This window comes from Numenius arquata, chromosome 3, assembly GCF_964106895.1.
Source record: "Numenius arquata chromosome 3, bNumArq3.hap1.1, whole genome shotgun sequence".
Taxonomy (NCBI): Eukaryota; Metazoa; Chordata; class Aves; order Charadriiformes; family Scolopacidae; genus Numenius; species Numenius arquata.
Genome location: NC_133578.1, coordinates 76,850,819 through 76,863,325, shown reverse-complemented (window position 1 = coordinate 76,863,325; position 12,507 = coordinate 76,850,819). Strand labels below are relative to the sequence as shown.

Genomic DNA, 12,507 nt, shown 5'->3' with positions numbered 1-12,507 from the left:
TGGACAAGTTGTGCTACTGGATAGGGAAGAGATGAAAAAAAAATAATTTAAAGAAAAAATCAGTGAGGCCAGCCTGCGAGAGAACCGTGAGGGAGAGGAAGGAGAGACCAGACCCAGGTCTCTGCGAGCCCAGGACTCACAGTAGCCACGTTGCCCCCAGCCTGGGGGCGACGGAGCAGCGACGGAGCATCCCTGGCCAAGCTAAAGCTTCCCCGGATCACGTTATTGGGGTTCTGACGGCACCTGGAGACCCCAGCTGGGAAACGCCTGGTCCCAAGGGCAGCCTGAGCAGAGGAGAGGCACCGGGGAAGTGTTGGCGCCCTTTTGGTGAAGGTGAAGGAGGTGCAGAGCATGCGCAGGGAAGCCCATTCCCCAGAAAGCCCAGAGCAGACCAAAACCCACCAGCCACAGTCCCCTCCCAGCTCCCAGGACGGTGTCTCAACCCCAGGACACGGTCAGGAATTTATAAATCAGCCTGGCTTGCTTTGAATGAGGGTTTTCATTCACCAGGTGTCCACGCATCCCAAGGAGGTCCCACCGTGAGCCGGGTGGCTCCCGCATCCCGTCCCTTCCACCGGCGTCACCATCACCTCAGCCCTGACCCCAAGAAACCCAACCAGGACAAGTTCTCAACCTGGTTGTTGCTCACAGTGCCCCTGGATTTTTTTTAGGCAGCATCGGGTGAGAAATCATCACCGAGGCCGACCAGCACTTGGTGGGTTGGGTTTTTTTTGGCTGGCACTGAATTATTACCTCCTTTGATGAGTCTGTTTATGGCCTGGGAGTTCAACAGGCTGCTTCTGGTCTGGATTTTGATTTTTAATATGTTAAAAGAGCACAACTCTCTGCAGGCGAAGTCCAAACGACCGTTTCCATGCCCCGCTCACCCCCAGGTTGCCGTCCAGGCTCCACAACCCTCGTCTCGGGAAAACGGGGGTGCTGGCGCTGTTTTCCACCGGAGTCATGCGGCTCTTCCCAACGGCCCCGACTGTCTGGACACTTTCTGGCCAACTCCAAAGTATCTCCTTTCTCTGGCCTCGGGATCTGAGCTTTGGGATACACCCAGCTGACGTGTGCTCAGAGGAATCCCTGCGGGCACAGGCGGCTCCGAAGCTCCCTCAGGAGCCGGCTGTCAGCCCTGAGCCCGGCAGGGAAACACCACTGTGCAATGAGCCTTCCGTATGTATGGATAGTAACCCAAATTTCTGAGCACTGTCTTAGGAATCAGCAGCCACCACAGCAAACCCAGGAATCCTCCCACAGAGCTCCCTGACACCGCTGACAGTCGGGGCTGGAAAAGCCAAACAAAACTCTGGGCGAGATCAAAGCAGAAGCCGGTAACACACGGAGAGGTGCCAATTCATAGAATCATGGAATGGTTTGGGTGGGAAGGGACCTTAAAGCCCCCCCAGTGCCACCCCCTGCCCTGGGCAGGGACACCTCCCACCAGAGCAGGTTGCTCCAAGCCCCCTCCAACCTGGCCTTGAACCCCTCCAGGGATGGGGCAGCCACAGCTTCTCTGGGCAACCTGGGCCAGGCTCTCACCACCCTCACAGCAAAGGATTTCCTCCCCACATCTCAGCTAAATCTCCCCTTTTTCACCTTAAAACCCCTCCCCCTCCCCCTATGGCTCCCCTCCCTGATCCAGAGACCCTCCCCAGCTTTCCTGGAGCCCCCTGAAGGACTGGAAGGGGCTCCAAGGTCTCCCCGGAGCCTTCTCTTCTCCAGGCTGAACCCCCCCATCTCTCTCAGCCTGTCCTCCCAGCAGAGGGGCTCCAGCCCTCCCAGCATCTCCGTGGCCTCCTCTGGCCCCATCCAGCAGATCCGTATCTCTCCCGTGCTGAGATTCCCCCGGCCAGGGGCAGACAGCGCAGGCAAAACCCCGCTCAGCCCACGGGCACGGTGGCAGCGAGGACCTGGCGAGCAGGAGCCGCGGGGTTAAAGGCAGGCACCGGGGCAAGAATCACTGGACACCGTCTCCAGGAGTGGAAAATAGATTCCCAAAGCCTTCCCCGCCGGAGATGCGCCTGTCTCTGTTAGCAAATATCAGCACCCACCATTTAAACGGGCAGCAGATACCCGCTCGGCGCGTCACGGCTTGAGGAAAATAACCTTTGGGCTGGAGCGTTAGCCCCGGACTAACGAACCAACCCGCCCCGTCCCCTGAACTGGCCAAGCGGCCTCCTGCTTCCTCCGCACGTTCTCCAGTACCCGGAGCGGAGCCGAGCCTAATGAAGTGGGACATTGGAACAGCGGCCAGCCATTCAGGTCTGGAGATGCACATGTCCCCAGACCCCTGCGCTGGAAGGGGAGGGAAGCCGAGGCCAGCCCCCCGCCCCTGCCCCGAGCCCGGGGCAACCACCCCAGCGCCGGGGCTAGCCCGCGGGTCCCTGCCCGGAGAGAAATGGCCAGGCTGCTGGCCCGGCGCCACGTGGCTCCTCCGGCAAGAGAGGAGCTGGTGGTTGAAGGAGCAGCAGGATCCCTGGCTGCCCGGAGGGAAGGCTCTGCCAGCCCAGCCGGCGGGGGGACGGCGGGGGGGGGGGACGACACGCTGCACTTGCCACCCTGGCAGGAACAGAGAGCCAGGAGGCTGGCCCGCCTTTCCCCGGCTCTCCGGATGCCACGGCCGTAGCCAGAGCGCAGCACCGACGCTCCGGGTCATGCCAAGTCCATGGTGTGAGTCCCACCGGGACAACGCTGTCAGAGCAGGGGGGGGACAGGGGGCACGGCCAGACCCGGTGGGGTGGCACGGGGACTCCTCCAAAGAACCCGGGGCCAGGGAAATGCTCGGCCGTGTCCGTCCTGGATGCGTGGGCAGGCAGATCCCTGCCCGAGGATGCTGTGGGTCCCTGACAGGGAGCAGCCGGCAGCCCGGAGCGAAGGGACGGTGACACCGGGCCCTGGACCAGGGGGAAGGACGAGGAAGAGGAGGATGAGACCCCCCACCCCGGTAGGTCCCAGGTGGCCCCGGTGGCAGGAGCCGGCTGGGAGAGACGTCAGCCGGCTTTGGAAAGGCCGAGCTGAAAGCTGAGGCGCAGCAGAGCCGGCACGCAGAGGGGGAAAGTAAATGGAAAAAAAAAAAAAAAAAAAAAAAAAGGCAAGAAAAAAAAAAAAAGAAAGAAAGAAAAAGTTTCCACTCATCAGCCGAAAGTTGTTGTGGGTTTCTCGCTCTCTTTGGGTCAGGGACCTGATCGTTTAAGTGTATTCGGTGATGTCATTCCTTCCAGAAGGAAAAAGCCTTTCCTGCCCCAACTGAGCTGCTTTACAAACGCTTTAAATATCAAGTTTGGGGCAGCCAAAAGACAGAGTCATTTAGCTCCTTTTTTTTTTTTTTCTTTTCCTTTTTTTTCACGGTTGTGTCAGCCCCCGTTAATTGGTGGCTTTCCCCTCTGCTCTCCACCAGCCTCGCCTGCACCTCGAGGTCTTCCTCATCCCCACCTGGAGAGAAGCCCACCCCAGGTCGGCTCTGCTGGGGACCGTCCCAAGCCTGAGCTGCTCGGCTGCTGATGATTCCCCCTCCCGGGTGAGCCCCGTTGTCCCGCAGGGTCCCCAAGACCCCACCGAGCACCGAAAGGCAGGCAGGAGGTCAGCCCTGAAACCTCCCACCTCTTCACCGGGGAGCACGGAGGGACGGCACGAAGTGAAGCCGGGTCCCCTCTGTCTTGTCCAGCTGGCACCTAAAGCAGGAGGTGCAGCAGCCGAGGTCCCTGCACCAGCCCGTGCCGTGCCTTTTATCAGGAAATCCATGGGAATTCCAAACGCCCCGATCAGCAGGTGTCCAGCTCTGGGGCCACCAACATCAGAAGGACATGGACCTGTTGGAGCGGGGCCAGAGGAGGCCACGGAGATGCTGGGAGGCTGGAGCCCCTCTGCTGGGAGGACAGGCTGAGAGAGTTGGGGGGGTTCAGCCTGGAGAAGAGAAGGCTCCGGGGAGACCTTGGAGCCCCTTCCAGTCCCTAAAGGGGCTCCAGGAAAGCTGGGGAGGGACTCTGGATGAGGGAGGGGAGCCATAGGAGGAGGGGGAAGGGTTTGACACTGGAAGAGGGGAGATGGAGATGAGATCTGGGGAAGAACTTCTTTGCTGTGAGGGTGGTGAGAGCCTGGCCCAGGTTGCCCAGAGAAGCTGTGGCTGCCCCATCCCTGGAGGGGTTCAAGGCCAGGTTGGAGGGGGCTTGGAGCAACCTGCTCTGGTGGGAGGTGTCCCTGCCCAGGGCAGGGGGGTTGGGAACTCAATGATCTTTAGGGCCTCTTCCCACCCAAACCATTCCATGATTCAATGATTCTAAGACCACCTTTGGTGGTGGCACTTGACCAAAGACTGGAGGGGCCTGGCTGGAGGGAAGATCACCGCCAACAGCACTGCAGGGACCCCCCTCCCTTCCTCTGAGCTGGAGGCAAAACAGCTACTGGACACCCCTGTCCTTTGCCTTTTGCTGTTGTCAACCCGAGCTCAGGAGGGTCCCACCGCCCAGCGGCACCGGGCACAGACAGGGACCTTGGCCGAGGCGTTGGGCTTCGGGACCATGCTTTGATCCGCAAGGTCCTGAGAGCGTCAACTTTATTTCAAAATGCTGTAGCTCCAGATGTTCTTGTTATTCGCATTAGTATCTGCAGACCTTAGCGTTTGCCGAGCCTTTGGCACCACCGGCATCTCATGGCCGTGGAACGTGGGGGCCAGGGGTGTGTAAGATAATCCGTCTGCACCGCGAGCGCGTCCCTCTCCTGCCATTTCGGTTTTAAACCCGATGCCTTTTCATCTCGTCAAATATCCCCCCGCGCTGCCTTCGACATCCTGTTATTGTGTCCTCTCGGGCTCCGCTTCGCCTCCAAACTACACAAATCTTGTCTCTTCGCATCTCTTCATCTGCAGGTTCCATCCCCCCCTCCCCGCCCCGGCCACCAATTATCCCCGCCATCCATCTCTGCAGCTCCTTTTTCTTCTCCCTCCGTCTTTTCCAAACGGAATAATGGAAATGGGGCATGGAGCTGCAGCTGGAGGACCTGACCGACGGGCTGGAACGAAGCTTTCACTCCTTCCCTTCTTGCGTCCCGTTTCCAACCCCTTTCCCGATGCCGAGCGCGGCCGCAGACCCTTTCACCCAGAACTTTCCAAAGAGCTTTAATTCCACGAGCGACCCATTCCTTGGGAGACCAGGAAGGGACGAAGGAGCCCCTGGGTGGTTACAGTCCTCCAGCACGGAGGGAAAACACGGGTCAGGGCCATCTCTTCACCTGGATTTGAAGCTCTATCTAAAGCTCCTTGACGATACTCTCCTCCTCCTTCAATACTCCCTTCTCAGGGTATAAAACAGCCGCAGATCATCCCTCTTCCCTGAGACAAACAGGCACGTTTTGGAAAGGACACAGCAACGCTGGGATGCAGTTTCCCCTCAACAGAAATTGGGAAGGAAAAGAAAAAGTCTTGAAGCGAGCAGCAGAAACTCTTGCCCGCTGAGCAGCTGGCATGGACAAGAGGAAACGGCCTCCAGTTGGGCCAGGGGAGGGTTAGGATGGATATTGGGGAAAATTCCTTCATGGAAAGGGCTGTGAAGCCTTGGCAGAGGCTGCCCAGGGCAGTGGTGGAGTCGCCATCCCTGGAGGGATTGAAAAGCCGGGCAGAGGTGGTGCTGAGGGACACGGGTCTGTGGTGGGACTCCAGGAGCTGGAAGGTCCCTTCCAACCCAGAGAATTCTATGATATGGGACCCTGCTCTCAGGTTTTTCCCCTGGGCAGGCTGGAGGGCAGCTCCAGGATCGGGGTGCTCCTGGTTCGGGGCGCTGGGCACAGCCTGGGAGCAGCAGGATGGGGCCAGAGCCCCTCGGGCTGACCCCCATCTCCCCTGGGGTACCATGAGCTTCTGCAGAGCCGTGAGGGCAGGGAGCGGGGCGAAGGAGCCCCGACCCTCCTGCTCCATCACCGGAGAGTCACCAAGCCCACCCGGCGGGTGGCAAAGCACCCGTTGGGTCACTCTGACGGGCTCAGCTCCATCCTGGCACCGCTGCCACCCTTCCCGCTCCCAGCCCGAACCCCAGGCTCCTGGCGGCCCTTCCTTTGGCACCTTCGTGGCCAGACAGGCTCGCGGGGGAGGCTGGCTACGAGGTGAAGGCAGGCGGCGAGTGGGAAGCCCGGAGCATCTGCTGGAGCCAGGCAGGTCGGGAAGCGCACGCACAGCCGCACACCCCGCGCGATGAGTTGAAGGAGCTGTCTGCCAGCAGCACATTCTGCAGGACTCTTTTTTTTTTTTCTTTTTTTTTTTTTTTTATTTATTTTTTTTCTCTCTCTCTCTTGGCTAATCAGCTACTGAAAGAAGAGCTCCCTCAGCCCGGCCAGCCGCTGAGCCCCCCCGCCCGGGTCAGCTGCGCTGCGGAGGAGGGAAGTGGGCTTGGAACAGCCGCCGGCTCACCGAGGAGCACTCAACGCGCCTTCATTCATTATCCTCTGACATATGGAATAGTCATTGCGGGAGGAAACAGAACCAAACAAAAGCCCCAAACTGCTTCCTCCCAGCGAGGCCCTGACAGCCTCGGCAGCTCACGGCCATTCATCTCCGGGCGGCCGAGGGGAAGGGATGCTCGGGACGTGGGGCAAGCGCCGGAGGGATAACCGAGGGCGGGGTGGGGGGGGGGGTCCTGGCTCCCCGGCAGCACCGGGGGGTCTCTCGTGCCACCCTGCTGGCCGGGCCACGGGGAAAGGGTCCTGCGTGCGACACCGCGGGCTCCCCTACCCATCCCGGCCAGGAAACCGATTTATTTTGTTGTGTCTCTTCTCGGAGCGCGCGGCAGAGAGCGGCCCGGGCGCCCGGCCAGGCTGAGCGCCGGCGGCTGCCAAGTGAGCGGGAGCACAGCGAGAAGAAATTCAGTCTGCGCTAAACACAGGGGCAGAGCAGGTCTGGGCTATTATTCTTTATTAAAGAGCTCCCGAGCCCACGCAGAGGCTGGGGAGAGCGGGGGGGAGAGTGCCGGCGGGTGAGTGACAGCCAGCGCTGCCGGGGAACCAGCCCTGCCAGCGGCGGCGCCGGATGTTTTCCCAAACCGCCGCTGGTTTTGGGAAGAATCCTGCGGGCGCCGCTGGGAGCAGAGCGACAGGGCAGGCTGAGCCGTCGGCTGCGGCCGCAGGTGCCTGGTTTGGGGTTTGCAAATGAAGCCGGGGAAGAGGGAATCCAAAATTCCAAATCCCCTTTTTGAGCTGCACCCAGGGCGCTGGGACCTCTGCGGCACCCAGCGGTGGGGAGATGGGCAGGGGGATCACGGAATGGTTTGTGTGGGAAGGGGCCTTAAAGATCATCGAATCCAACCCCCTGCCCTGGGCAGGGACACCTCCCACCAGAGCAGGTTGCTCCAAGCCCCCTCCAACCTGGCCTTGAACCCCTCCAGGGATGGGGCAGCCACAGCTTCTCTGGGCAACCTGGGCCAGGCTCTCACCACCCTCACAGCAAAGAAGTTCTTCCCCAGATCTCACCTAAATCTCCCCTTTTTCAGCTTGAAACCCTTCCCCCTCCTCCTATGGCTCCCCTCCACCATCAAGAGTCCCTCCCCAGCTTTCCTGGAAGGAGCCAAAGGGGACAGGGATGCTCTGCCCCTGCAGCACCCAAGTGCTGGAGCTGCTGCTGAACCCCAAGGTATGAACAAGCACAGGGGGGTTGTTGCCCATAAATCACATTTACAGCTGCTGCCATTAAAGGTAACAATCAAGTCAGAGATAATTATCATGGAGAGAGATATATTCAGGGAGCACAAGGCGTAATCTCTACCCAGAGGCTGCCACATCCCTTGTGTGCTCCCCCAGAGCCCAGGGACGATCTGCTCCCGCAGCCCCATGATGCACCCCCGGCACCGACACACGGACGAAGGCTGGGACCCCCAATCCTGATGGAAAAGGGGGTGCTGAGGCCACTCCAGCTCCAGCTTCCACAGCTCCCCCTGCTCGGCTCCCAAGAGGCCGGCTCAGGCCACACCATGCTGCTGATCCCCGGGCTGGGGACATCCAGAAGGGTCTCAGACCAGGTGGACCAGGACCCTCCACCACGGAGGATGGCAGATCCAGGAGGTTTTCCACCCCAAATCCACGGTCCCACGGCAAAACACTGCCATTTGCTGCCTCGCTTAGAGGCAACACACCTGTGGGAGGCTGGTGGCATGGCCAGCAGGGCTGGGGGGACACAGGGGACACGCTGTGCACCCTCCAAAGGCCAGTTCTGCATCTAAACCCCCCTGACACACAGCTGGTCCACAGACCAGTCCCTCCGGACAAGGGGGGAGCGAAGGGGCAACGAAGCGACACCCAGCACCGAAACCAGCCCTTCCCACCCCAGCCAGGCTGTGGGAGAAGCACTGGCGCGCACTGGTGGGACTGGGCTGGGCCCCTGACAACCCAGAGGGACACCAAGGACACGTCTTCAGCGCCCTCCTAACGAGCCCCGCACGAAAGCACCGCGTTTCACAAAGCCTTTAATTGGGACGAGGCTACACCTTGATGGGGGTGAGGCTGCGATGCAGGGCGGGTCTCAAAGAGACAATGAAAAATAAAATAAATTTAAAAAAATAGAGATGCTATTTGCAGGAATAAAGTGTTTTCCTGGCCCTACCCGCCTCTGCTCGATGCGGGGGGGTGCTGCTCCCCCCGACTCTCCCGGTGCTTCTGGGCCACCAAGACACAAAGCCAGAGCCGGGAGCTGGGCGACGCTGCCGGCGGAGGCGAGCACAAAGCGGGCAGTGTGCGCATCCCCAGCCGCAGGAAGCAGAAGCATCAGGGTTCTTGTGGAAGAGAGATAAATACAATTACAGAGGGAGGGCAGGGGGCTGGGAACGGGGGAACGAGGAACAAAGCCACTGGAAGCTGCTCTGATGTCAACAGGTTCTGAATCAGCGCTCCCCCCACCGGGGCCCTGAAGCAGGACCAGCTGGGGAGAGAGACCTTGAATTCCTGCATGAAAGGGTTTGTGTTTTTTTGGGTTTTTTTTTTTTTTCCCTGGGTTATGCTGGAGACATTACACAAGTGTATGTTTTCTATAGTCATATATTTCCCCCCCTCTCTCTAAATCTCTATTCCAGACCCGGGGGCAGGGACTGCCGGCAGCTCCAACGCTAGCCCAGGTGGGCCTCTAACATCAAACCTTTCCGGGCCCTCGCTGGCCCAGAAAGGCCAGCAGGCACCCAATCCTCCCCCCCCGCCTCCGCTGGGGCCCGAACGGGAGCAGACGCCATCCCTCAAAGCCCCGGGAGCCGCAAACCCAGACCCTTTGAGCTGTCGGTGATGCCAAAGCGCTCTCCTGTGCAGCCAAGCATCCTGCTCACACCCCCGCTCAGAAAACTCCCCTCCCCAGCCCCGGGTACCACACTGCCGTTATTCCCGATGTCCCCCTCCCCCTTCCCCGTGCCCACAGCCGTTCCACGAGGGAGCCGTGGGAATTCCTCATCCAGAGGGCTGGCAGCGCGCCGCCGGCACCGGCTGGCTCTCCACCTGCCTGCTCACGCAGGATTTTTTCTGCTCTGCTCCTTCTCAGCGGTTCTGGAGGAGACAGCACCGAAATATTCCACCTCTCCCGCGCCCAGGAGGCTTCTCCCAGCCTTCGTCCAAGCCGAGTATGAGGCTACCCAGTACCCGCTCAGGTGAACCCAAATCCCAGCTCCAAACGCCCCCACAGCCCTTGGCAATCCCTCCGTCCCGACCCCAGGGCTCTACTGAAACAGCTGATGGAGGCCAATCACATTAATTGATTTAGCAGACGATTAAGAAAGGCAATGAGGTTTGGCTGGAACAACCAAACCCTGGGGGCATTTTACCGCTATCTTCTGCACAAGCAGTTTCCAACCTTTTCCGACGGTCGGAACCCGGAGAGGTTCCCTCCGAGAGCAGGGCACAAGAGCGAGGGTAACACCACGAGCCACCGGTGAGGCTCCGTCGCCTTCTTATGGCTGAAGAAACCCTCTCTTGACCCCGGGGCTCAAAGCCCCAGCTCCGGCTGGGCAAAAACAGCGCTCGTCATGCGATTTCTATCAAGGGTGGGAGGCTCTTCCCATACTGGGAAGCTCCGGCCATCCCAAGGTGGATGTGACGTTCCTTTCGGCTGCCCCACGTGCTCCAAGCGACGCAACCAAGCAATGGACCATCACCAAGAGTCTCCTCAACAGCCCCGACCAGGAGCCTCCGTCCTGCCACGTGTTAGTGGCAAAGAGCCATCCGAGCAATTAATTCCCTTTTGGGGACAACGTTGTTTGACCATCTCCCCTCCCTTTACATTCGCAGAGAAGCCAGTGTGGAGAGGGAAATCCATCAACCCCATCTCATACCCATCTATAAAGAAAAGACGCAATGGGTCCTACCTCTTCGTCCGAGCTGTCTTCTTCATATTCATTCTGAGCGAGCAGATCCTCGTTTTCCTTCAGCGACGAATCATCCACCAAGATTTTGCTCTTCCTGGAAGCACCTTTGGCCTGAAGGACAGAAAAAAACAGTTTAGTAAGATCCCATCATGTGAATCTTTGCATTTTTGTCTTTGCTGCATCAGAGACTTTGGCCGGGCAAAGAAAACTGAAGGTGTCACCAACATCTACTCTGCTGCCAGGTCTGAGGTCACCACAAAGCCCGTCACAGCCCACCCCAACCTCTCGCTCTGAGATCCCCTGGGACACCTCATTGCAGAGGGGAGGAAGGAAGGAAAGGGCTCGTTAAGCAGCATGCGCTTCCGTTCACCTGCGACTGCAAAGAGAGAACAGGGAACTGCTGGAGAAGGCACAGCAGAGGACTACGAAGATGCTGAGGGGCCTAGAGCATCTCTCTTAGGAGGAAAGGCTGAGGGACTTGGGTCCGCTTTGGTCTGGAGAAGAGCAGACTGGGGGGGGGATCCAATGAACGCCTATAAATACTTCAAGGGCGGGTGTCAGGAGGATGGGTCCCACAGGAACGTGTCCAGGGGGGTTGGAATGTCTCCAGAGAAGGAGACTCCACCACCTCTCTGGGCAGCCTCTCCCAGGGCTCTGCCACCCTCACACCAAAGAAGTTCCTCCTCATCTTTAGGTGGAACTTCCCACGTTCCAGTTTGTGCCCGGTCCCTCTTGGCCTGTCACTGGGCACCACTGGAAAAAGACTGGCCCCATCCTCCTGACACCCACCCTTCAAGTATTTAGAGGCCTTGATCAGACCCCCCCTCACTCTGCTCTTCTCCAGACTCAACAGACCCAAGTCCCTCAGCCTTTCCTCAGCAGAGAGATGCTCCAGGCCCCTCAGCATCTTTGTAGCCCTTTGCTGGACCCTCTCCAGCAGTTCCCTGTCCTTCTGGAACTGGGGAGCCCAGAACTGGTCCCAGTGCTCCAGATGGGGCCTCCCCAGGGCAGAGCAGAGGGGGAGGATGACCTCCCCTCCACCTGCTGGTCACACTCTTCCTGATGTCCCCCAGGATGCCATTGGCCTTCTTGGCCACCAGGGCCCATTGCTGGCTCATGGTCATCCTGGTGTTCACCAGGACTCCCAGGTCCTTTTCCTCAGAGCTGCTCTCCAGCAGGTCAGCCCCAGCCTCTACTGGTCCATGGGGTTGTTCCTCCTCGGGTGCAGGTCCCTACATTTGCCCTGACAACCTGGGGCAGGAATTCATCCCCTCCTCAGCCCCGGGTCACCAGACAGCACCGAACACCGGGCTTCGCCCACTCGCTGACCTGCTGTGTGGGTGCCGAATAAGCTACAGATCCTTCCCTGGAAAAGAGATTCTCTCTCTCCCCCCCCGCCCGGCTCCGTCACCGCTCGGAGCGGGGGTAGGGGGAGAACGGGGACCCTGGCTAGATCGGGTTTACGGGAGGATTCAGTGAAATAATCGGAAAAACAGCCCCAGAAAACGTCCCTCGCGGGAGCAGTAAAATCCGCACAGTGTGTGATCACCTTCTGCTGTACGTAGACACCGGCGCAGCTCCCCGGAGCCGCGGGGAGAGGGGTGGGAGAGAGCCTGGAAAATACTGGGCCGGCAAGAGGATGAGATTACTGCAAAAACAAAAGGCTTTATTAAAAAATTTTTAAAAAGGGAGATTGGAGATAAGTTTTTTTCCAGGCTTTTGGCGCTACAATGGCTTTGGACTTGAGTTTCCATCTTTCCCCTCATTTCCCTCCTCTCTCCACCGCCACGGTGAGAGCGGAGGAGGATCCGGCATGGGGAATCTGGGGTGCTGGTGCCACAAGAAGCTGCCAGCGTCCTTGAGGGTGAAGGACGTGCCAGGAGGTGGCCCACAGTTGCCCCAGCTCTCCCGCTCTTAGCCCGGTGATGCTCAGCCTCCCAGCCCACGCCGTCAGGGAGAAAAACAGGGCTCCCCAGGTCCCGAGTTTACTCTGAGAGTGGCACAAAACAGGATCTTGCCCAGGATTCCCACAGGAGATTCACCCTGGCAAAGCAAACCCGACCCCGGCATCTGGGGATCGGCAGGTTCAAACCCTTCCAGAAAGCTTCGCCAGGAGACGTCAGCTGGGCCATCAATCACCGACCCAGCACCCTGTAATACCCGACTAAAGCCCGCCTGGGAAAGA

General features: G+C 59.4%; 1 protein-coding gene across 1 annotated transcript in view; it reads right to left on the bottom strand.

Annotated features, from left to right (window-relative positions):
- The window catches only part of BOP1 (BOP1 ribosomal biogenesis factor), a 62,950-nt gene that overhangs the window by 40,711 nt on the left and 9,732 nt on the right, over positions 1-12,507 (bottom strand). Inside the window, exon 3 of the mRNA XM_074146027.1 lies at positions 10,323-10,433. Coding sequence (XP_074002128.1) covers positions 10,323-10,433 — 111 coding nt within the window. The remainder of the gene's footprint in view (positions 1-10,322; positions 10,434-12,507) is intronic.